The 24672-nt window shown below is 38.5% G+C and overlaps 1 protein-coding gene across 15 annotated transcripts in view; it reads left to right on the forward strand.

Moving 5' to 3' along the window:
* Positions 1 to 24672, forward strand: part of ABCD3 (ATP binding cassette subfamily D member 3) — a 165468-nt gene that overhangs the window by 80046 nt on the left and 60750 nt on the right. Inside the window, exon 1 of one of the 15 annotated variants that reach the window (XM_025932684.2) lies at positions 11119 to 11360. The exons of 13 other annotated variants lie outside the window; for them this stretch is intronic. In XM_025932684.2, coding sequence (XP_025788469.1) covers positions 11251 to 11360 — 110 coding nt within the window. In that variant the 5' untranslated portion in view covers positions 11119 to 11250. Of the gene's footprint in view, positions 1 to 11118; positions 11361 to 24672 lie in introns of those variants that run through there. One more of the 15 variants, XM_086717619.1, reaches the window with a different exon arrangement.

Raw genomic sequence — 24672 nt, forward strand, 5'->3', positions numbered from 1 at the left:
TCTTTTCTTCCTTAATCTTTTTCCTTCCAGTATGGTTATGGTATTCATTTGAAATACAGTTAGGTTCGTGTCATTTCTTTTGCTTAGAGTTTTTTATTTTCCTCCCATTCTTAGCGTTTGAATTTAATTTTTGAATGTGTAGGACATAAATATGCTTTCAAGATCCAAAATTTTGCAAAAAGATATTCTCAGAAAAGTGATACTCCCTTCACATCCCTTCCCACCCTCTTTCTTCCCACCCTTTGTATGCCACCAATTTCATTGTTATCTGGTTTGCTGGTTAGCGTTTCTTTTTGTAAAGATAAGCAAATATATGTATATATCCCATTTTCCCTTCTTTTGTATGTAAAAGGTAGGACCTGTTTAAGCTCTTATGCTTTATTTTTTTTTAAGCTTATTTATTTATTTTGGGGTGGGAGGGGCAGAGAGAGGGAGAGAGAGAGAGAGAGAATTCCAAGCAGACTCTGCACTGTCCGCATGGAGCCCAATGTGGGGCTCAAACCCATGAGCCATGCAATCATAACCCAAAACAAAACCAAGGGCTGCAATCATAACCCAATACGAAACCAAGGGCTGGATGCTTAATTGACTGAGCCACCTAGGCTCCTCTCTTATGCTTTTTTAAAATCTTAAGGGCACCTCCTGAAATAACTTCCTTGCAGTTTTTAGAGATCTGCTCTGTTATTTTTTACAGCTGCATAGAATTCATTGTGTGTCTGTGCCAAAGATTTTTCAATCCATATCCTATATTTAAGTCTTTGATTAGTTTCCATTATTTCATAACTTCAAATCATGCTTCAAGAAGAAGTAATCCTGTGCCTATATGTTTTTTTGTTTTGTTTTGTTTTGTTTTGTTTTGTTTTGTTTAAATTTCTGGAGTGTACCTACTTCCTTGTGTATCTAAATTCCTAGAAGTAAGATTGTTGGGTTGAGGCATATATGCATGTATGGTTTTGTATTTGTTTCCATATTGCCAAATTCCCCATACTTTTTTCATTCTCACAGTGATGTATGAGGGTGTCTGTTTTCCCCATAGTCTTCTCACAGAGTAACATTGTCAAGCTTTTCAATTTTTGCCGACGTTACAGGTAAGAAATGTATATCAGTAGAGTTTATTTTTCATTTCTCTTATGAGTGACGTTGAACATCTTTCAATATATCTAAAGACCATTTTTTATATCTCTTTTTGTGAATTGTCTTTTTTTGTCATTTGTCCATTTTTCTTTGTTTTTTCCCCCAAGTTTTATAAATTCTTTATAAATTAGGGAGATTAGCCCATTATCTGCAAAACAGTTTGCAAATATGTTCTTCTAGTTTGTCATTTATCTTTTGACATTGCTTACACTGTTTTTTGACATATCAAAGCTTAAAAATTTTCATTACTTATATTTTTTATTTTTTTTCTTTTACTGCATCAGGATTTGTTAGTCATAGTTAGAACACCTTTTCTGATACATAGGTTATAGAAGAATTCACCCACCTTTTCCTATAGATTCCCCATACACGTGTAGCAGGATAATTTCTTAAGATATCAGTTTTTGTTTTCTCTCATCAGTTTTCCCTTTCCCTTCTCCTACTCAGGGAGCAAGTTCTATGCATCATTACCTCAGCTGGGCTCTGTACGAGGGCTGCATGACTTTTGATCATCAAAGCTTAAAGGGAGCCTGGGGTTTGAGGAGAATGAAAAGGTCCTGCCAGAGACTGCAGGAGACAGGGGTTCTTTAACTGTATAGTGTACCAGCTCCAGCTGGAGGCTAAGTCAGAACACCTAGCCTCATCCAAGATCTCCTGACTTGAAGGGAACTGTGCAGGCTGAGACAATGACACTCCAGTCACAGTGAGTGCAGAGGACTGATAAATGGAGGGGCCTCTACAAAGCCTTTGTGAAGTGTTAGACTCCAGAACTTTGACACCCTCCATCCCAAAAGGAAAAAAGACTAAGTTTATCTATTTGTTTTATATTTCAATTTCATTTTAAATATATAACGGTTTCAAAATAGTTCTGGGATAACTGGAGATCCACATGCAAATGAGACAAATGAAATGAGAATGAAATTAGACAAATACTTCACATCGTATGCAAAAATTAACTGTAGGGGTGCCTGGGTGGCTCATTCAGTTAAGCGTCTGCCTTTGGCTCAGGTCATGATCTCAAGGTTTGTGACTTTGAGCCCCTCATCAGGCTCTGTGCTGACAGCTCAGAGCCTAGAGCCTGCTTCGGATTCGGTGTCTCCCTCTCTCTATGCTCCACACTCCTGCTCGTGTTCTGTCTGTCTCTCAAAAATAAACAAAGGGGTGACTGGGTGGCTCAGTCGGTTGACTCCTGGCTTTGGCTCATGTCATGATCTTGTGGTTCATGGGTTTGAGCCCTGCATCGGACTCTGTGCTGACAGCTCAGAGCCTGGATCCCATTTTGGATTCTGTGTCTCCCTCTCTCTCTGTCCCTCCCTTGCGCTTAGTCTGTCTCTCTCTCTCTTAAAAATAAACATTAAAAAATTTTTTTAATTAAAAAAATTAAAAAAAATTAACTCCAAATGGATCAAAGATCCAAATGTAAGAGCTAAAACTATAAAACACTTAGGAAGAAACACAGGGGATACATTTTCATAACCTTAGATTTGGCAGTGGATCCTTTGATATGTCATTAAAAGTACAAGCAACAAAGGAAAAAATAGATAAATTTGACTTGAACAAAATTAAAAACTTTTGTGCATTAAGGGACATTATCAAGAAAGTGAAAAGACAGCCTAAAGAATGGAAAAAACTATATGCAAATCATGTATCTGATAAGGATCTAATGACCAGAATACGTAAAGAACTTTACTTGACTTGAAAAGACATTTCTCCAGGGGCGCCTGGGTGGCGCAGTCGGTTAAGCGTCCGACTTCAGCCAGGTCACGATCTCGCGGTCCGTGAGTTCGAGCCCCGCGTCGGGCTCTGGGCTGATGGCTCAGAGCCTGGAGCCTGTTTCCAATTCTGTGTCTCCCTCTCTCTCTGCCCCTCCCCCGTTCATGCTCTGTCTCTCTCTGTACCAAAAATAAAAATAAAAACGTTGAAAAAAAAAAAATTTTAAGAAAAGACATTTCTCCAGAGAAGGTGCGCAAATGACCAGCAAGCACATGAAAAGATACTCAGCATCATAGGTCATTAGGGAGATGCAAATCATTACCACAATTCACATTCACTAAGATTGCTATAATAAAAACAAACAAACAAATAATAGGTGTTGATGAGAACAGGGAGAAGTTGAAACCCTCATTCACTGTTGGTGGGAATATAAAATAATTCAGTTGATGTGAAAAGGAGTTTGGTGGCTCCTCAAAAAAGTTAACATAGATAGGACATCTAGCTGGCTCAGTCAGTAGAGTATGTGACTCTTGATCTCAGGGTTGTGAGTTCAAGACTCACGTTACATGAAAAGCTTATGTAAAAAAAAAAAATTGTCATAGAATTACCATATGTCCAAGTAATTATATTTCTAGGTATATATCCCAAAGAATTGAAAACAGGTGTTCAAGCAAATACTTCAACATATCTGTTCATGGCAGCACTATTAACAATGTCCAAATGTCCATTAGCTGATGAGTGGGTAAATAAAAAAAGTGGCTGGGGCGCCTGGGTGGCGCAGTCGGTTAAGCATCCGACTTCAGCCGAGTCACGATCTCGCGGTCCGTGAGTTTGAGCCCCGCGTCAGGCTCTGGGCTGATGGCTCAGAACCTGGAGCCTGTTTCCGATTCTGTGTCTCCCTCTCTCTCTGCCCCTCCCCCGTTCATGCTCTGTCTCTTTCTGTCCCAAAAATAAATAAAAAAACAAAACAAAACAAAACAAAAAAACGTTGAAAAAAAAAGTGGCTGATTCATAACATAGACTGTTATTCAGCCATAAAAAGATTGAAGTACTAATAAATGCTACAATGTGGATAAACCTTGAAAACATTATGCTATGTAAAATAATCCAGACACAAAATGTCACACAATGGATGATTTCGTTTATTTGAAATATCTGGAATAGATAAATCCATAGAGATGGAGAGCAGATTGGTAGTTGCTGGGGCTGGGATCAAGGGAGAGTGGGGAGCAACTGCTTACTAGGTATGGGGTTTTCTTTTGGAACGATGAAAATATTTTAGATCTAGGCAGAGGTGGTAGTTGCATAATCTTGTGAGTGTTCTAAATGCCGCTGAATTGTTGACTTTAAAAGACTTAATTTTAGGGGTGCTTGGGTGGCTCAGTTGGTTAAGTATCCGCCTTTGGCTCAGGTCATGATGTTCAAGCCCGGTGTTGGGATCTATGCTGACAGCTCAGAGCCTGGAGCCTGTTTTTGGATTCTGTGTCTCCCTCTTTCTCTGGCCCTTCCCTGCTTGAGCTCTCTCTCTCTTGTTCTCTCTCTTTCTCAAAAATAAACATTAAAAAAGTTTTTAAAAAGATTAAAATATTTAATTTTGTTATGTGAACTTCACCTCATTAGAATTTTTCTTAAATGTAATATATGATGTATTTACATGGTTAAAAACTTAAAGATACCAATTTATTCAGTGTAAATATTTCTTTCTGCATCTTACCCCCACTCAGTTACCTTTCCTACAGTCAATATTATCAACCTCATGAATATCCTTCTAAAGATATTATATTTGCCCATAAGCAAATAAGTATATGTTATTTCCTTTCTACTCTTTTTATGAATGGTAACATTTAACATACTATTCTGCTCCTGGCTCTTTCTTCTGCTTAATGTTATATTTTGAGATCATTTCATATTAGTACATATAATCAATATTCCATCACATTCATCTAACCTGTCCTCCACTTGTGGGACTTAAAGAATGTTCCTAATTCTTTGCTTTTACAAAGGTACCTTATATCTATGATATTTCACTGCCTGAGAGTACATTTAAAGAGTCAATTCCCTGAAGTAATTTACTGAGTCATAGGATGTGTGCATTTCTAACTATTTTTAAGCTATTGATCAATTGTTCTACAATTTGTACTAATTTACATGCCTCCCAGAAATGTTAATAAAAAATTACATAATGTGTTATCAAACTTTGGATCTTTGCCATTTTGATAGGTGAGAGTAAGTATCTAAGTGAGGCTTTATTTTCTCTATGTGTGAGAAAAACCTCTTTTCGTATTAATTTTAATTTTTTATTATATGAACTATATTTCTCATATTATTTACCCATTTTTTAAATTCAGATTATGGCCTTTTTCTTACAGATTTGAAGGTACTTTTAGGAAAATAACCACTGGTCTATGAAATGAAGTACAATTTTTTTTCCTACAGTTTTCTTTCTGCTCTGTTTGCAGTGTTTTGTGTCACGAAAAAAAAAATTTTAAAGTAGGCTTCATGCCAAGCATGGAGCCCAATGTGGGGCTGAACTCATGACCCTGAGATCAAGAGATGGACACTTAACCAACTGAGACACTCAGGTACCTCAAGAAATTATTTTTAAGAGGCCAAATTTATTAATTTTTTTCTTCGATAGCTTCTGGATTTTAATATTTGTGAAGGTCTTCCCCATACCAAGATTATAAGATAATTATTTCATGAAGAATTCTTTCCTCTCTTTTTTTCTCATAGTTTTATGGTTTCTTTAATTTTTTTTCTTTTTGTTCATTCTTTGAGCAATTTGGAAATTATTCTGTTTGGAGAATGAAGTATGTATGGATCATAGTCATTTTTCAGATGATTCGGGATTAGAGAAAAATAAGACTTGGTTTCTTCCCTTGTGACGGTTTCTTCCATTTAAATAAATAAGCATTATAGAAGCTGTGACAGAAATCTGAACAGAGTGCTTTGGGGACATCAAGGGAAGGAAAACAGAGTCCAGAAAAGGCTTCATAAAGAAATAGATATCCAATACTTACTGACAATCTCAATGACCATTCCTATACCCTTCTGGAAACTCTTCCAATCATGACTTCTGTGATCCTCATGACTCCAGATTCCCATATTGCCTCTTTAATTATTCTCACTGTCCTGGATTGTTTTCTTTCCTCCATTGATCAAATATATGTGTTCTACAGGATTATATTTCACTTCCCAACTGCCCATTCTTCTTTCTAATTCTTTTTCAGTTCCAAATATTCTCTTTTTTGTATATGAAGACCTCTAAGTCCATATACATTTTTTTCTGAGTGTATAACTAAAACTGTTTATTATATCTGGGATTTTATATTTATGAGTATTTGATTAGTATGTGTTCCCCCTACTAGACTGTTCTGCATAAAGACTGTTTTGTTTTTATCACCACTGGTCCCAGTTCCTGGCATATAGTAAGTCGTTAATAAATATTTTCATATAAATAAATGTTTAGTACTGATCTCTTTTCCCTAAAAACTAGTTCTTAATTTTTTGATTACTTGCTGAGCATTTCCACCAGGTATTCCTTTTAGCTCCTCAAAATCAATTTGCTCAGTTAAACAAACACTGAGATTCTGGCTAACACTGTATAGGACCTGAGGATATATTTACTCTAAATAACAGAAAACACAATAGTAAGTGCATATGGTTTTAATCCTTGTGACTTAGGGCAGCACTCTGCAGTAAGTTAAGTTCTATTTTTAACTTTTTGTTGAAACTCCACACTGTTTTCCACAGTGGCTGCACCAGTTTGCATTCCTACAAACAATGCAACTTACCAACAAGTGATTCTTTTTTAAGCAAAGATGAAAATGATGAATTTTTCCTGGTGACTTGAGGTGTTTACCTTGTTAGAGAAATGAATGCTAGTTTCTCTTAAAAAACATGCAACTATTCAGTAATAGAATTATATATGAGACAGAGGTAGCACAAAGGGAATGATTAACTTGGCAGGAGGTGGGGAGTTGGGGAATGTGGTCAGAAAAGACGGTTTGCAGGAGGAGACCATCAAAGCTTTATTTTAAAGGATGAACTGAGTGGGGAGTGAGGATATTAGGGGAGAAAGGGGTTGGTATTTCAGGTAGAAGGAATAGAATATTCTAGGGAAGACCACAGAGGGGGAATATCAGTGTGTATTTATCTCCTAGGGCAGAGGTGGAATATGTCTTTTCCAGGAGAGGAGTGCCAGGGTAGGAATTCAGAGAGGTAGGCAGGGCTTATGTCAGAACTAGCTTTGTGGAAGGTGCTTCACGTCGGATTTGGAATTTACCTTGGTGATTAGGAACTAGTGAGGAATCAGTCATCTGCATCTAATTATCTTCCCTGGCAAGAATGTTCCACTTCTGTGCTCCTGACTTCAGGTAACTAATGTCATCCTCTCAGGCACTCAACCAGGAAATATTGAAGTAAATTTAAAACTTTCCTTTCCATTAAATAACAATCTCACCATCCCCATCCAATTTGAACCCACAAAGTGTTTTCCTTCCTGTTTGCTTGTGCTGCCTGACTCAGGTGCTTACAACCTTTCACCTAGATTATTTCAAGAGTGTTCAGACTGGATTCTCTGCTTGGTATTTCTTCCTGCAATCCATCCTACACGCTGCCACTGGCATGGTCTTTTTAAATAAAAGCTGAGATCATAACTCTTCCCCCAAACCTGGACTCCTCCCTCTTACATGCAGAATAAAATTCTACCTGGTTGAATGGGTGTTTTAGATCTTCCACCTTGACTTCCATTAAACATTTCAAGCTTTTTTCTTATTTCACACCCTTTCATGAACCTCCACCCAACACCAGACTTAATCATCTTGCTTTGTGCCTTCTTGTCTTTGTATCTTTGCTTCTGTTATATCTTCTCCTTTTTAAAAAAGTTTATTTATTTTGAGAGAGAGAGACGTAAGAGGGGCAGAGAGAGAAGGAGAGAGAGAGAATCCCAAGCAGGCACTGTGCCATCGACGCAAGAGCCTGAGGCAAGGCTCAAACTTACAAACTGTGAAGTCATGACCTGAGCTGAAACCAAGAGTCGGACGCTTAATCCACTGAGCCACCCAGGCAGTTCTTCTCCTAAAGCCCCTTCCTTCCATCTGTTTTTCAAGGCTTGGCCCCAATCACATCAGCTGCATAACAAATTACCCAAACTTAGTGGCATAAAACAATGGTAAACATTTATTGTCTCTCACAGTTTTTATGGGTTATTTTGGAGCATCTTGGTGTAGCGTTCTGGCTCTGGATCGTTCATAAGGCTGCATTCACCCGTGGGGGTGGAAGATTCTGCTTCCAAGGCTGGTAAGCAGGTACTGGCTCTTGGTGGGAATCCATAATTCTTCTCTAGAGCTGTTTGAGTGTGCTTCATAGTTTCCCTGAGAGCAAGCAATCCAAGAGACCAAGGTGGAAGCCACAATGCCTTTTATGATCTGGTCTCAGGAGTCACATGCTGTCACCTTCACCACATTCATTCTGTCACAAAGACTAATCCTGATGTGAGGGAGATTACACAAGGGCATGAATACTGGAAAGCAAGGATCATTGGGGATGATAATGGAGGATGGCTAACATAACAACTCTTCAAGAGGCTTTCCAGATTCTCTAACTCCCTGTGCCCTTCTTTTCTCTGTCCGCTATCCTGTGCATACCAAATTGCCTGATTGTTAACGGAGATGTAAAAATCAGAGCTCTTGGATAGCTTCCAATAAAATCACATTTTTCTTAATTATTAACTATTATAAAGTGTGGACCTGAAAAATTGCTTTGGTTAATTATCAGAGGGCATGTACTAAGGAAATTTGTTCTGTAAAATCTTAAGTTGTCAGAAACTCTGTTGTTTCAAACTCATATTAGTGAGAGAGAGGGAGATGTAAACCATCGAAGTAAGTCACTTTGACTTGGAGAAGCTGCCTCTGAGTTTCAGAAAAGGGGTTTTTGGACACAACATTCTACATTGCTCTTAAATTTAAGTTACTAAGGGAATAGAACCCAGAGTAGACTTCTCAACTCAGGTCTGATTATTAACTCTTTATATACAGATCTGATTTGCTCTGAGTCTATTAAATACTGTTTCATTTAGATTTTATCTAAACTCCTTTCTTCTAATAGTATAATGACCCCCCATTTCTTCCTTTTTTTTTTTGGAGACACACCCGTAATTCCTCTGCTGTGTGGCATCCTCTCTGTAGCAAGTTAATAAACTTAACTTTGTTGGGTTACAGGTTTGTCCTTTGTGGTTTTACCTGATGGGCTTTATGAACAGCTAAAATTATTTGAACACACATTAACTAATTTCATTTTTTAAGAATCGCTTATGCTTTTTGAACAAGGGTACCTTTTAGAATATCTTGCCCAATGAGTCATTTTTATCTTTCCTCTGATCTGTAGTCTATTTCCTAAATATATCTTTCCTCTAAACTTGCATGCCCTTCCTTCATTGCTACAAACTTCAAGATAATATGTCACTTTCTCTCATGGTTCCTAACACTTTTATATTACTGTGCAATTTATTGGTGAATTAATAATATTCCCTCTTGTCCTCTTGCATGGCTCTTTCTCTGGTCCTTTAGGATTCAGCTACAAAATCATTTTCTGTCAAGCCCTAATTGAAAATCCTAGTCAAAACTAAACATTTTCTTTTTTCATGCTGTCATAGTGCTTTGTCCATACCTTTAGTGTGACACTTACATATTTATAATTTTTTTCAGGGGCACCTGGTGTCTCAGTCGGTTAAGCATCCAACATCAGCTCAGGTCATGATCTCACCGTTTGTGGGTTCGAACCCCACGTCAGGCTCTGTGCTGACAGCTGAGGGTCTAGAGCCTGCTTCCGATTCTGTCTCCAACTCTGTCTGCCCTCTCCTGTTCACACTCTGTCTCTCTCTCTCTCTCAAAAATAAATGAAACATTAAAAAAGATTAAAAAAAATTTTTTTTTCATATTTTTTCCTCCTCTACCAGCCTTTGGAGAACAGGGATTGTGATCTGTTTATCTTTGTATCCTCTGTGCATACCAAATTGCCTAATTGTTGAATGAGGTAATGAAAATGTCTACATGCCAAATGGAGAATTTAGTAGAAAACTCCACCTTCGAAAAATGTAAACAGTTACCCCCCCCCCCCCCCTTTGTGATTCTTGTAATCTGTATTAGGTTATCTCCCAGTTTATACTGGGAAAACACCTAGGAAAAGTTTTGTGGGCTACTTTAATATGGGCTACTTTAACACGTAGGCTACTTCAATATGTGTTTTTATTATGCAAGGTTTTATGCATTTATTTTCTGACTCCAGCTTCTTCAACCGAAGACAAGGATTCACTAAGTTACTGTACATATGCCAGTCTAAATGCTAGGGATAATGATTTCTGCAGCATAGTGCCAGCCAGAAGAATGCTGTAATCTGTAATGCCCTTCTGATTCTGGGAGTAAGGCCAACGCTCCCACAACGCACAATTGTTATTTCTGAATGTCCCTTTGCAAAGAACAGTGTTTCTCAAACTTTTTGTTTGATCAGACCCACATTAAAGAAATACACTTTATCACTGCTTGGGACACATGGTTACAAGACTGGAATAAAAATTTCTCAAAACAACTCGTTTACATGTGATGCACTATGAGATTTTTCTGTCGTCTATCCTTACCGATCTCTCTCTCCAACACACATATACACACAGATGGTCTCAATCTACCAAACTGATTCCACAGTCCCCTAGAGATTATAACCCTTGGCTTAGAAAAACTGGCTTGTAAAAAGGTTCTCCATTTGTAGTCATTCTTCCCACATTTTCCTATATCTCTTCGGAGTTTCCGACGGTTATTTTCGTCTGAATAATTACGGTGCCTTCGGTTTTGTGTAAATGTTCTGTGATGGGGCCATTCCCCTTCTTCCTGCGCTCCTTTAAGAGGGTGGTAACGGCCCTTCACCGTGCAGGGGGGGAAAGGGGGAGGTGGAGTGGCAGGTCCCACCAGGTCCGGTGCAGGGCAGGCTCGCTTTTCCAGTTCTTGGGCAAGGTCGGTGTGTGCGGAGGTGGGAGTAGAGGTGAGGCAAGGGAAGCAACCAGGCCGGGGAGAACTAATGAGCACCAGACCAAGGACCCACAGCGTCTCCGCGCCGGCAATCCCGGCGACTCTGCGGGGGTCCGCGCGTGCGCAGAAAGCATCCCAGGACTGTTCCGGCCTCCGTGGCGCCCGCGCGCGCTCCCGCCGAGCTGAAGTCAGGGGTGGGCTCCAGCGCGCGGACGACGCGGCGGCGCGCGCTAGGGGGCGGTCCTGCGCGGCCGGCACCTCCCTCCCTCCGCGCGCCCCTCTCCTCCCAGTCTGCCCCGCGCTTCCTGCACTAGGGTATCCGCTGCCGCCGCCGTCGCTGCCGCCGCGTCCCCGTTCCCGGCTCGCTTGCACTGGCGGTGCTATGGCGGCCTTCAGCAAGTACTTGACGGCGCGAAACTCCACGCTGGCCGGGGCCGCGCTCCTGTTGCTTTGCCTGCTTCACAAGAGGCGCCGCGCCCTCGGCCTGCACGGGTAAGAAGGCCCCTGGCCGCGCCGCCTTCCCGGGCCCGAGCGGGCGCGCCCCGCGCGCTCTCCCTTCTCTCCTGGCGCCGGGTGGCGGGTCCCTTTGCCCGGCGGGGTCAAGCGTAGAGGCCGGCCACGGCTGCTGCCAGGTTCCAAAGTCAGGGCGTCTGGGTTTCCCTGCGGCGCCGTTGTCCCCAGTGTTCCCTGCGCCCCGCACTCTGCCCCCGGGATGTGACTCCCCACACCCTCTAGCAAACCTGTGCCTCTGCCCCGGGGCCTCGTTTCCAGTGCTCTCTGTGCCTTTTCACTGCCTCCAGGAGTGTGAATCTTTCTCCAGCGCCCCCTGGCATTCTTGTGCCCCGGCCGCGAGGCTGTTGCCCCCAGCCCACCTGCTGTGCCAACTTTCTGGGTATGTTCTAGTTTTGTCATCTCATTTCCTGAGAGACCGTGGGTTTGCCTTGTGGACGTGTATGTATGATTTGAGACTGAGGATTGTACTCGCCAGGCTGGAGGCTGTTGTCTCAGTCACTTGGCTGGGGTTTGACACGATTCCCTAGTAGTTGTTGAAAGTCGTGATGATGGTTCCTGCCAACTATCCTGGGTCCATTTGGCAAGATTGCTTTTGTAAAGTGGTTTCCCCATGGAGGTGGTCAGTGAACTCCCTGGCATTTCATCCGGAAAGGCTCAAGTGGTTCCGTAGTATTTGGAACGCAAGTTTCCCTCCTCTGGCTCTTGAGGTGGAAGGTCAAAGTGTGATTTGGCTGAGGATCAAGATCCTTTTTGATTATATTCCGCTGCTTTCTCCTCGAGAGAACTTAAGGTTTAGCTTTAACTTTGGGCGATTGTAAGATAAGAGGAAGGAAAAGAGTATTGAGTTACTGTTGTGGGGTTACAGACATAATTTTTTATTAACTGGGAGACACTTGGCTTCAGCAAATGAATGAGGAAAGGTTACTTCCCAAGCTTTCTTGCCATTCATTGGATATTCCATGTTAAATCTTGGCATACCGCTTTCATGTATTTTATTTCATTCATCTCCCTGGGCAGGTACTGTTGCCTCTTGTTTTTGTTTTGCTTAAAATGTCTGACTAGTAGTAGACTTAGGACTAAATCACTAAGAAGTGACCTTCCTTTCATGAAGTGTTTACTAACGTTCTCCTAGAAGTTTTCCCATCTTACTAAGGTTTGAAGTGATGGTCTTTCTTTTCCTTTCTAAATTTGATTAACAAAGTTGAAAATGATCTGCATCTTTGTCCAGACAATACAGCCCCAATTTGCTTTTCTTCTATTCAATTTGCTTTTAAAATGATTTATTCTGGAAAATATAAACAGTTTTTTTTCTATTGGATTGTATGCTTTCTGAGCTCCCAGTTGGAAATGGAAGTTGTTATCTGGAATATGTCAAAATGTTAAATGCTATAAAATAGCGTTGAATTTTATTAGAGAAATGTTTCAGTGCATAGAACAGGTATTTTAGTGTCAGGTAGGGGATTTGAGGACAGCTCTAACAGATCTGGCTTACTTTGTTTTATCAGAGTATTACATGTGTAATGTGTTTGTAATATAGAAAAGTACACATAAGTGGAGAGCTTCAAGATTTTTACAGATAGAACTCACCCATGTAATCAGCCTTCAGATCTGTACCCAGATAAGAATATTATCAGCATCTCAGCATCTCTTCATGTCCTTTACAGTTACAGTTTAGGTGGCTCCTGATTTATAAGACCATAGATTATTGAGTAAGGAAAGTTTTATTTTATTTTATGTTATGTTATTTTATTTTACATTTACTTATTTTTTGAGAGAGAGAGAGAGAGACAGAGGGAGACACAGAATCAGAAACAGGCTCCAGGCTCTGAGCTGTCAGCACAGAGCCTGAGGCAGGGCTTGAGCCCACGTGCAGTGAGATCATGACCTGAGCCGAAGTCGGACAATTAACCGACTGAGACACCCAGGGGCCCCGAGTAAGGAAAGTTTTAAATATAATCTCCTGGGAAATAGTAGCAAAACAATACAATAGAAATGGTTTTACTGAATTTTAGGTGTTTTTATCATTTACATTTTATTGTAAAATGCGTTAAAACTATCTTTTTTGAGAAACTTAGTAAACTTTTTGGGGGATTAAATTATGCAACAGTTAATTTACTGAACAGAAGATTGTTAACCTTGTGTATTGGCATGGGTAAGGAAAATCTTTATTTTCCACATTAAATATTTTGTGGGAGGAGAATGCAAATTAAGAGCAGATAAGCATGATGTTTAAATTACTGAGATAAAGTAAGCGAATTACTTTAAAACCATTAAGAATGGCATTGAGTCTATTTTTGTAGATGTTATATTTCCAGAAACTTTTGGAGATCTTTCAGATGCTATCTTTGGCTGCACAGTTTGAAGATTAGAAGATTAGAAAATTCTGCCTTTATATTTTACTGGCTTTTCGGGCATCGTTTGTAACAGGGCTAATTAATTTTCCTATCTGGTGCTTAATTAAGGAACCTGTGGCTGCTTGACCTTTTTTCATCTGTGCTTTTATTTTTTTTTTTATTAAAAAAAAATTTTTTTTTTTTTTTAACATTTATTTATTTTTGAGACAGAGAGAGACAGAGCATGAGCAGAGGAGGGTCAGAGAGAGAGGGAGACACAGAATCTGAAACAGGTTCCAGGCTCCGAGCTGTCAGCCCAGAGCCCGATGCGGGGCTCGAACTCAGGGACCACGAGGTCATGACCTGAGCGGAAGTCGGACGCCCAACCGACTGAGCCACCCAGGCGCCCCTCATCTGTGCTTTTAATAATAAGTTTGTCTTAGAAGATATCCCTTAGAATCAAATAGGTAATAGAGCTAGAAAAGCCACTTTAAAAGTTATAATGTCACATTATTCCAAACATTAGGAGAACAAGTAATTTAACTTCCTGAGTTATTTTTTAGTTTTGTTAATGCAGTTTTTTCAAAGTAGGCAGAATAACTACCTATATATACACTTCACTGAAGAAGTACCATCAACATTCTGCCATTCATGTTTCATCTATAGCCCCTTGCCTCCCACTCCTTATTTTTACAGATTTTTAGGTAAATATATATATTGAACAGTATAAATCTTGCTTATACATTTTTTACGTAAATGCAGTACAACAGTGTAACATAGCCCTATCATAAATGAGAACATTTTCATCTTCCTAGAAAGTTGCCTTGTGTTCATTCCTCACTACAGTATACTAACTTTTTTCACCTTAATTTTGCCTAGTCATACATTTTATTTTATTTATTATTTATGGGGAATAGTGGAATCTTTATTTATGGATAAAGGAGAACACATAATCAGTTGAAAGGAAGTTAATGGGTTTCAGAATGTTGTGGGATGGAGAGTGTGTGTGTGTGTGTGTGTGTGTGTGTGTGTGTGTATGTATTACACACACATTAAAAAAATGTATGACAGGGATGCCTGGGTGGCTCAGTCAGTTAAGCATCTGACTCTTGATTTTGATGCAGGTCATGATCCCATGGTTTGTGAGTTCAAGTCCGGTGTTAGACTCTGTGCTGACAGTGTGGAGCCTGCTTGGGATTCTGTCTCTCCCTTTCTCTCTGCCCCTCCCCTGCTTGCACTCTCTCTTTCTCTCTCAAACTAAATAAATAAACTTCAAAAAATATATGACATCTTAGAAAGGATACATTTTTGTTAGGGAGAAGAAATTTAAATGCAAGTTAGTTAAAAATGTAAGGTGGTTACAGAATGCGTTGTACAGACAGATATGCCTTAGAAGTTCTGAGAAAGGGGAGATTAATGTGTTTGAGAAAAGTTAGGGAAGGTTTTATGAAGCTAAGCCCAGAAAGGGGGTAGGAATGGATAACTGCAGATAAATTGAACGTTAATAGCAGCCTTTATCAGATTTTTGTTGCGTTTTGTGATATGAAGATGCTTTGTGGTTCCTTTTTAATCCAGCTTCCACTGCCACCAGAACTCTTTTTAAGAAACACAAATATGATCATGTTATTCCTTCATTAAAGTCTTTTGGCTCTTCTAAAATACAAAATTCTTTTTTAAAATTAAAAAAAGTTTTTTTGATGTTTATTTTGAGAGAGAGAGAGAGAAAGAGAAAGAGAAAGAGAAAGAGAAAGAGACAGAGAAAGAAAACTAGTGGGTGAGAGGCAGAGGGAGAGAGAGAATCCCAAGCAGGCTCCATGTGGTCAGTGCAGAGCCAGACTTGGGGCTCGAACCCACAAACTGTGAGATCATGGCCTGAGCTGAAGTTGGACGCTTAACCAACTGAGCCACCTAGGTGCCCCTCTAAAATGCAAAGTTCTTATCATGAGAAAATCGTGTTCATGATCTGGTTCTTTGGTAGTGCTTCTTATCCTCATCCAGCCAAATGGAATAGCAGTTCTGAGTAGGAGAGTTTGCTCAGCCTTTGCAGTTTGATTGCAATAACTGTCCTCCCCACTACTTCTCCCCTACCCTTTGGTGTTTATTTTCTTTCAAAACTCAGTCCAGTTAACACTTTCTCTTAGGTGTTTTCTGTCTTTTCCTGATTTCCAAATTGATGTTGTCCTTTGCTCTAATGACACTCTAAGCATTTCTCGACTTTAGTAGTTAGCACTCTGCACTCTGTATTGTAGTAGTTTGTTTTCTTGGCTTCTGCCTGCATCATATTGAGTCTCTTGAGGGCATGTACTGTGTCATTCTTAAATTCCTAGTTTGCATATGTTACAGGATAGACAATTAAGTGTTTTATGGGGTACACAAATTACATAGGGTAGTTGAAGAATTTTTAAGTGTGATTGTCTGATAGACAGTTGGAGATGTAGGACCAGTAAAAACATGAGTAGAAATTACATGAGTGGGAAATTATAAGCCAATTTTAGAGGGCAGACAAAGACACCAGTTGCACTGCTGTAGTATTTTATGATCTTAAAACAAACAAACAAACAAACAAAGAAAAACCCACGAAAAACAAAAACAGAACAAAGCAGTTTCTTTCCCTTCCCATGAATGCTTGTCAAGTTCAGATTTCTCATCCTGAATTTCAGAGCCCTCCCTCACCTGGTCTCACCTTACCTGGCTAATCTTATCTGCCATTGCCTGCCAATGAGTACTCCGTGTTCCAAATAGGCAATTTTGCACTGTTCTCTGAACAGGCCACACTCATTCTAGGTTTTGAAGCTTTATTCATATTAACCATCCTTGGAATATCTCTAGATTTTCTGTTTTTCAGCTCTTATCCTTTAAGGTTTAGGTTAGAGTCACCCTTTTCGTGAAGTATCATTCAACAACTCTGGATGATCTAAATAATGATTCTTTTAACTTTCTGAAGCATGAATTTAGCATACCTTTTCCTTTGGATCAAACCATTTTATTGAGGGGCTTCTGCAAAAGGTCATTAGGCTGGGAGCACAGTGAGATCTGACATCTGCAAGCCTGGCTGGGAATCTCTCCAGCTTCACATGTGCAAAAGGTGAGGCATTTTTAATTGCTTGACTGGGTGTGAACTAATTTTCAGCTATCAGGGTATAGCTAAGTAAACCAGCTTATAGAGTGATCCTTTATCCTTTTCAAAGCCCAGTCTATAGAGATGGTGGGAACACTGTTTCCTCCCCCAAATATTTTTCAGGAGTTTCAGGGAGATTGTGTTTTTCTTAATTACACCTTATTTCACTTTTTTGTCTCTGCTCTGTTTTATTTTATTATTTATTTTTTTTAATTTTAAAATATATATTTTCATTTTTTTTAATTTATTTTTTTTAAAGGTCTTATTTGTAATTAATCTCTATGCCCAATGAGGGGCTCAAACCCATGACTCTGAGATCAAGAGTTGCATGCTCTTCCAACTGAACCAGCCAGGCACCTCTAATATGTTTATGTGTATACACACATATACGTATACACATATACATATATATATTTTAACTCTAAGTATAGTTGACATAGTGTTACATTAGTTACTGTTTTACAACATAGTGATTTTACAAGTTTATTAGTTATGCTTTGCATCACAAGTGTAGCTACTGTCACAGTACAGTGCTGTTACAATACCATTGACTATATTCCCTGTGCTGTACCTTTTATCCCTGTGACTTATTCATCCCATAACTGGAAGCCTATACTTTCCACTCCCCTTCACCCATTTTACCCATCCCCCACACTCCACCCCTATCCCTCTGGCTACCATCAGATCTCTCTGTGTATGAGTCTGTTTCTGCTTTTTGTTTATTTGTGTGGTTTTTTTGGGGATCCCACATATAAGTAAAATCATATGGTTTTTGTCTTTCCCTGATTTATTTCACTTAGCATACTGTTGTCTGAGTGCATCCATTTTGTCTCAAATGGTAAAATCTCCTTTTTTATGGCTGAGTAATACTCGTGTGTGTGTGTGTGTGTGTGTGTGTGTGTGTGTGTGTGTGTGTTTACCACAACTTTATCCATTCATCTATCAGTGGGTGCTTAGGTTGTGTTCATATCTGGCTGTTGTAAATAATGCTGCAATAAACATAGGGGTGCATGTATCCTTTTTTTTTTTAATGTTTATTTTTGAGAGAGAGCGCAAGTAGGGGAGGGGCAGAGAGAGAGGGAGACAGAATCTGAAGCAGGCTCCAAGCTCTGAACTGGACGTGGGGCTTGAACCCACAAACCACAAGATCATGACCTGAGCCGAGTTGGACGCTTACCCAACTGAGCCACCCCGGCGTCCTGCATGTATATTTTTGAGTTAGTGTTTTTGTTTTCGTTGGGTAAATACTCAGTAGTGGAATTAATGGATCATATGGTATTTCCATTTCTAATATTTTGAGGAACCTCCATACTGTTTTCCACAGTGGTTATACCAATTTACCTTCTACCAACAATGCATGAGGGTTCCCTTTTCTCCACATCCTTGACAACACTTGTTATTTTTTGTTGTTTTGATTTTAGCCATAGTGAGTGACAGGTATAAGGTGGTATTTCATTGTGGTTTGTTGTTGTTTTTTGTTTGTTTTAAATGTTTATCCATCTATTTTGAGAGAGAAAGAAGGAACCCCAAGCAGGCTCCACACCCCAGCACAGAGCCAGATGTGGACCGGAACACATAAATTGTGAGACCACGACCTGAGCCAAAATCAAGAGTTGGACATTCAACTGACTGAGCCATCCAGGCGCCCCTCTTTGTGGTTTTGATTTGCATTTGCCTGATTAGTGATGTTGATCATCTTTTCATGTGTCTGTTGGCCATTTGTATGTCTTCTTTGGAAAAATGTCTATTCAGATCCTCTGCCCATTTTTAATTGGATTATTTGTTTTTTGTCTTTTTTTTTTAATTTTTTTTTTTTTTGGTTGTTGAGTTGTAGTTTTATATATATATATATATATATATATATATATATATATATATTTTGGATATTATCAGATATATCATTTGCAAGTATCTTCTCCCATTCAGCAGGCTGCCTTTTTGTTTTGTTGATAGTTTCCTTCACTTTGCAAAAGCTGTTTTAGATCCCATTTACATTGTCTCTCTTTTTTATTTTTTCATCTTGTCTCTTGAACCTGTCTTTTTAGTATCTGCCTTGATTCCTGTAAAGCATCAGCCACAAAGCAGGTAATTGTGATAGAGTTCTATTGAAAATTTGGGAGTGGTGGCAGGAATTATATCTCAGCATAGCGAACAGCTTAAAATGGAGACATTCTTTTATTTATAAATTCCTTTGATATTTCCACTGTTTTAAGTTTGTTGACTATTTTTCCCTGAGCCTCAGCCATGTTGCCTGTTGCTAGATCTTCTCTGTACCTTTTGGATATTCTCATATCTCTAGCTTCTACGCCTTGTACTCCCTCCCACTAACTTTACAGCTTTCCTGCATACTTCAAATTCAGCTTTCTTTCCTTCCTGAGATCTGTTCCTTTCAAATCAAGCTCTAGAAGGGGCTGGCTTCCCTTTGCTCAGTTTGACAGGCCCACTAAATGTTTTGCAAAGTTCAAGTATGAGTCAGGTGAGGGGCTGGAGCTGCATAAGACTCTTGGGATGAACTATGAATGGAGTTTTTAGGCCCCATTTAGAACCTCAGAATAAAAAGATGGTGGTTAAGCGAAAGACCTGAAGGAATTTGCCAAGAAAAGCATCTGTGTACTGAAACCAACTAATGCAGGTCAAGTCCAGAAGCAGTGTTTTCAGAACAGTAGAGCTGTCTGGGGTCTATTGGGCAGGGACTGAGTACAAACTCTTTAATTAATTACACTTCTCAGTTTCTGGCACATTAGCATCACTGGCCAGGCATTCGTTTTCAAGGCTTTTTGTACTTGCGGTTGCCTTGCCTGATATGCTCTTCCCCAGGTACCACACTGCTAACTCCCTCCCCTTTTTCAGTCTTTCTTCAGATAACTTCTCAGGGAGACCTTCCAATGCCATTCAGTTTACAAAAGCATTCTCGATACACACACTGTCCACTTTCCCAGCTTTTCCTTATCTGTCAAATGTGATATTTATTTTACATATTTATCTTGTTTATTATATGTCTCTGCCTTTAGGATGTAAGCTCCATGAGGGCAGCAATTTTTGTCTGTTTTGTTTATTGATACAACCTCAGTGGCTAGAACTATGTCTGGCATATAGTAGGCTCTCAGATAAAAATTGTTGAATGACTCTGTTTCTGAGATGCTCATTTCTTAGGGCTGTGGTTACTTTTATCTTAAATAACAAATTTTTCTTGCTATGAATGTTGTCTTTTTAAGTATATTATCAGCCATTTAGGAGCTGACCCCTTTTATATGCATTGGTAAAACAAGTCTTAGAAATTTATAAAAATGGTATTATTGTTTTATAATCTGTTTTTCACAGTTACAATACAGTGGAACAATACAGTGGAAACATTAAAGACAATTAAAATTAAATTGTCCATAATGTCATCACTATAACATACATATTGTTTTTATTACCTCTTATTTCTCATTTATATGCATATAGTTTTACATAATTATAAGGTATGTGTTTTGCTGTTTTCATTTAACATGTAGACATCTTCCCTATGTTTCATCATTAACTTCATAACTATAATTTTAAAGAAGTACATAAATACTCTTTCCTGTGACTGTATCATAATTTATTTTGGGCATCTAGTTTGCTTCTGTAATTTTTCTAGATAATACTAAATATATTTGCAGGTAAACATTTCTGTCTCTGCAGAATTATTTCCTTGGAATAAATTGCCAGAAATGCGATTATACAATTAAAGCTTATGAACTTTTCTTAGTTCATGCCACTATTGGGTTCTCAAAAACTGTCGAGCCTTCCTAAAAATTTCCTCAAAGGTGCCCCTGAAAATCTCCTCAAGAAGCCTTTTTGAATTGATAGAATCATTTACTCTCAGAGTGTGGAAGGTATTTAAGTTACTAGGCCTCTGTATTTTTTCCGTTGCTGCTTTCTGAATATGATACTCATTTCTCCACCTCTTAAAGAAGAAGTCTAAAACTCAGTTTATTATTTTAAGTGTGGTCTGATTGACACAGAGTGGAATGGCTTGTTATCTCCTTAGTGATCCTAAGCTTTGTTAAAATCAGGGGAATTACATTTATTTTTGTGACAGTCGTCAATACTCTTCACTCATATTTAGCTTTACACAGTTGGTTTCCCTCCATTTGCCTTCCTTAACCTGTTGTTGTATTTGATTTTTTTTTTTTAAATTAAAACTGGGTGCAGGTATTTATGCTTATCTTTGGACATACCACTTACTCTAAATTTTTTCTTTTTGATCCTGCTCATTTAATTAATATTCCTTCTGTATATTTTCTCAATAAATTTAAGTTATTGGATAGGACCAAGTATAGAACAGTGGATTTATACCTCTGTAACCTTTCTTTAATTGATACTCTTTGGGTGTTGGATTGGTTCTCATCTTCAACTTACCGAGCGCTTTTCACACCTTTCCTTCCAGTAATGACCTGGCACTCTGACAGTAGGGCAAGGAATCTAATCCATACTGGGCCAGTTAAAGTCCTTTAAGTTGTTACTGCTGGAGGTTCTTTCTTTTCTGGTCATGGAGCTGTGAAAATGAGACCTTAGAGCTGTATGTGAATGAAACTCTGAGAGTAAATTGGTTTCTTTTGCGTGGAAAAGGTGGAGAACTCCTGATTTGGGCCATCGTCAAATGCTTTGTAGCATAGTAAACAAAGGTTACAGAATTTTCATGATCCCTTCAGAGAAGGGAATGAATTTGGTTCCACATGACTTTTTGGTGAACTTGTGCTTGTTCTTAGAATTTACCATTTCTGATAACTGATACCATGTTGTCCATTTGGATAAATTGTAATTCCACCCGCCCTCCCCCCCCCCCCCCCCCCCGATCATTGTCACTCTCATCCATGACCTGAAGAATATCATTACCTTCTAATCTATTACAATAAAATACAAGCTGGAATTATGAAGAAGAAAGATAGGCTCTTTACAGTTTTCTTTGCAATTATATATGCCAAATTGAATTTTATAAAAATGGGTACTGTATTTCTCTATTGTTATTTCTTTTGCAGTGATTTGCATGGAATGTTAGAGTTGTTTAAAAATGGCATTTCTAGTCATTTCTACAAAAAATTTCACATCAGGCCCTTGCTTAAGAACATTGCTCTCATTATGACAGTCTTTTTATGAAGAAATCACTTTTGTTTTAGGCATTTCTGTCTAAAACAGCCTCGCATAAATGCATTTCTGTCTATCCAGCCTTGCATAAATGCAAGGATAAAATTCTTTTACTAAGTGATGGTTGTGCTCTTCAGTGGGAACTAATGTACATTGTAAGGGCATTTGAAGTCTTCTTAAGTACAACCATAGTGAGTGTGTTTAAAAATGGTTTATTTTTATTTATTATATAAAATGTTTATTTTTGAGAGAGAGAGAGCATGCAAGTGGGGTATAGGCAGAGAGAGGGAGACACGGAATCTGAAGCAGGCTCTAGGCTCTGGCTGAGCTGTCAGGACAGAGCCCGACACGGGGCTTGAACTCATGAATCATGACCTGAGCCAAAAGTCTGAGGCTTAACCGACTGAGCCACCCAGGGGCCCTTAAGTGTTTTTTTTTGTTTGTTTAGAAACATGCATTAGTAATCCTTTTGCTAGATTAACAGCTTTGAATGAATGCAATTAAATTAGTATAAAATTGAAAATAAAGCTCATCAAAGCATATTCAGCTAATTTGGTATCTGTTGTTACCCTGGGAGACTTCACATTTGAGTCTGACTTTAAGAGATTTTAGTGTTTTGCTAATGGGCGGGGGGGTGGGGGGGGTGGGTAGGGGTAGAATGTCTTCTGTGTGGGGAAAACAGCATGAGCAAGGGCATGGAGTTAATGAGTTATGATTTGAGAACAGACTGTGAAGACATGAAGCTGGAGGTATGACTATTAACTATTTATTGAGCACTTACCATATTTTCAGCATTGTTCTAAGTATTTTACATTTATTCCTTACAAATGGTCGTTTGGGATAGTTGTTTTACTATCTTCGTTTTACCAGTGATGAGTCAGGTAAAAATGGTACCTGATTATGAGAGTGTTTCAGTTTGAATTAGACATGTGGAAGGTAAAAGACAGAATAAAGCATTTTTATCAAATCCTTCAGGTGGGCTTAGATTCAAAAGAATAGTCAGTCAGTAGTCACTCAGGAGTTAAAAAAAAAAGTCTGAGGTTCAATGCAAAATTAATTGTTAAAATTTTATGGCAAATGTTGATACTAAAATACTGGAATCATCACGAAATAGTCTAAGATTTCTAATGTCTTTTTATTGTATATTACTCTACAGATAAAGAAAACTGCATAAAAACACATACATAACTTAATGACTTTTTGCTTTTAAGATAAACACCCTTGTAACTACACACAGGTCTAGAAATAAATCGTTGCCAGCCACTCCAGAAGGCTTCCATGTGCCCCTTCCAATCACAGCCCATTCCTCTCCCTTGCTATATAATTGCTATCCTGACTTCTATAGTAATTGCATCTGTACGTCTCTTTTTTAATTTTATTGTCCAAAGGTGCATTCCTAAGCATTGTTGTGTGTTTTCTTGTCTCTCTTAATCTACATGTCCTGCTTGCTTTTTGTCTTGCCCCTTTCTTACAGTTTATAGATTGCACTGATTGCATACATTTTTCTTCATTCTCTGTATTTCCTGTAAATTAGTAGTTGGATCTAAAAGCTTCATCAAAGTTTAGATTTTGTTTATTTTTTATTTTTTTGGACAAGAATACTTCTAGGTGTTGAGAGATACTCTCCATCAAGATGTATGTAGTGTCTGGTTGTTTCTTTTTGTGATTTTTAGCAGCCATCGTTGCCTGATGCCTTGATCAGTGCATTTATTATGGCTTGTAATATGGTGATATTTGAATTGTCATTCTTTATTTGTAAGGTGGAATGCTTCCATAATAAGAAACTTTTCTTTACTATTTGGTTACCCAGTGGTACAATTCAATTAGGAAAGGTAGGATAGATACATGCTTCTTAATTGACCAGTTTTCAAAATAATCCGTCAGTTCCCTTGTTCTCTGAAGGTGACCAATGAGTTGTTCTTAAATGTCATTATGAACCTATTGATTTACCACAAGTAAATATTTAATGCTATTTTATAGATGCTTTGGTAGAACTCTATTTTATGAATGTAGTGGATCTTATAAATGAAATATAAAATGTGCCTCAGTTATCAACTCTTTCCACTATGTATTACTTCTATATAAATTTTAAGAGCAGCATGTTGGGATTTTGATGAAGATTGCTTCTAATCTGGATCAGTGTATGATTGCCTTTTTTTTTTTTTTTTGATTAGTCTTGCCATAAGTTTGTAAAATGTGTGAAGTTTAAAAAAAAAATCCAGCTTTCAGTTTTGCTTTACCTCTATTTAGTGTCTGTTTCTTACTTCATTATTGTTTTCCTTTCTGTATTCTTTTATTCTTTACACTTTCTTCAGTTAATTTTATTTTTCTAATGTTCTGAGAGATACGAATTTCCAGACTTTGTTTTCCCTAGAGTGTGCAGTTAAGGTTATAAAGTCTTCTCTAAGCACTGCTTTCGTTGCAGCACACAGGTTTTTTGATGTATAAACTTTACCATTTTGTAAACGTATTTGATATGTCTATTATACATTTCAAAAATATTTTTATTTTGTTGACCCATGACTTTTCCCAAGTGTATCTCTTTATTTATGTCAGTTATCTATTGCATAAAAAATCACCCCGCAACTTAATGGCTTTTTGCCACAATTCTGTGGGTGGCTCGTTTTGTCTGGGTTTGCTTGTGAGGCTGCATTCAACTAGAGGATTGGCTGCACAGGAAGATTTAAGATGGCTTTACTTCTTTCTGGCTGATGGTGCTGGCTGGTGG

Source organism: Puma concolor, chromosome C1 (assembly GCF_028749965.1).
Source record: "Puma concolor isolate L17-30 chromosome C1, mPumCon1.1.hap2, whole genome shotgun sequence".
Classification (NCBI taxonomy): Eukaryota; Metazoa; Chordata; class Mammalia; order Carnivora; family Felidae; genus Puma; species Puma concolor.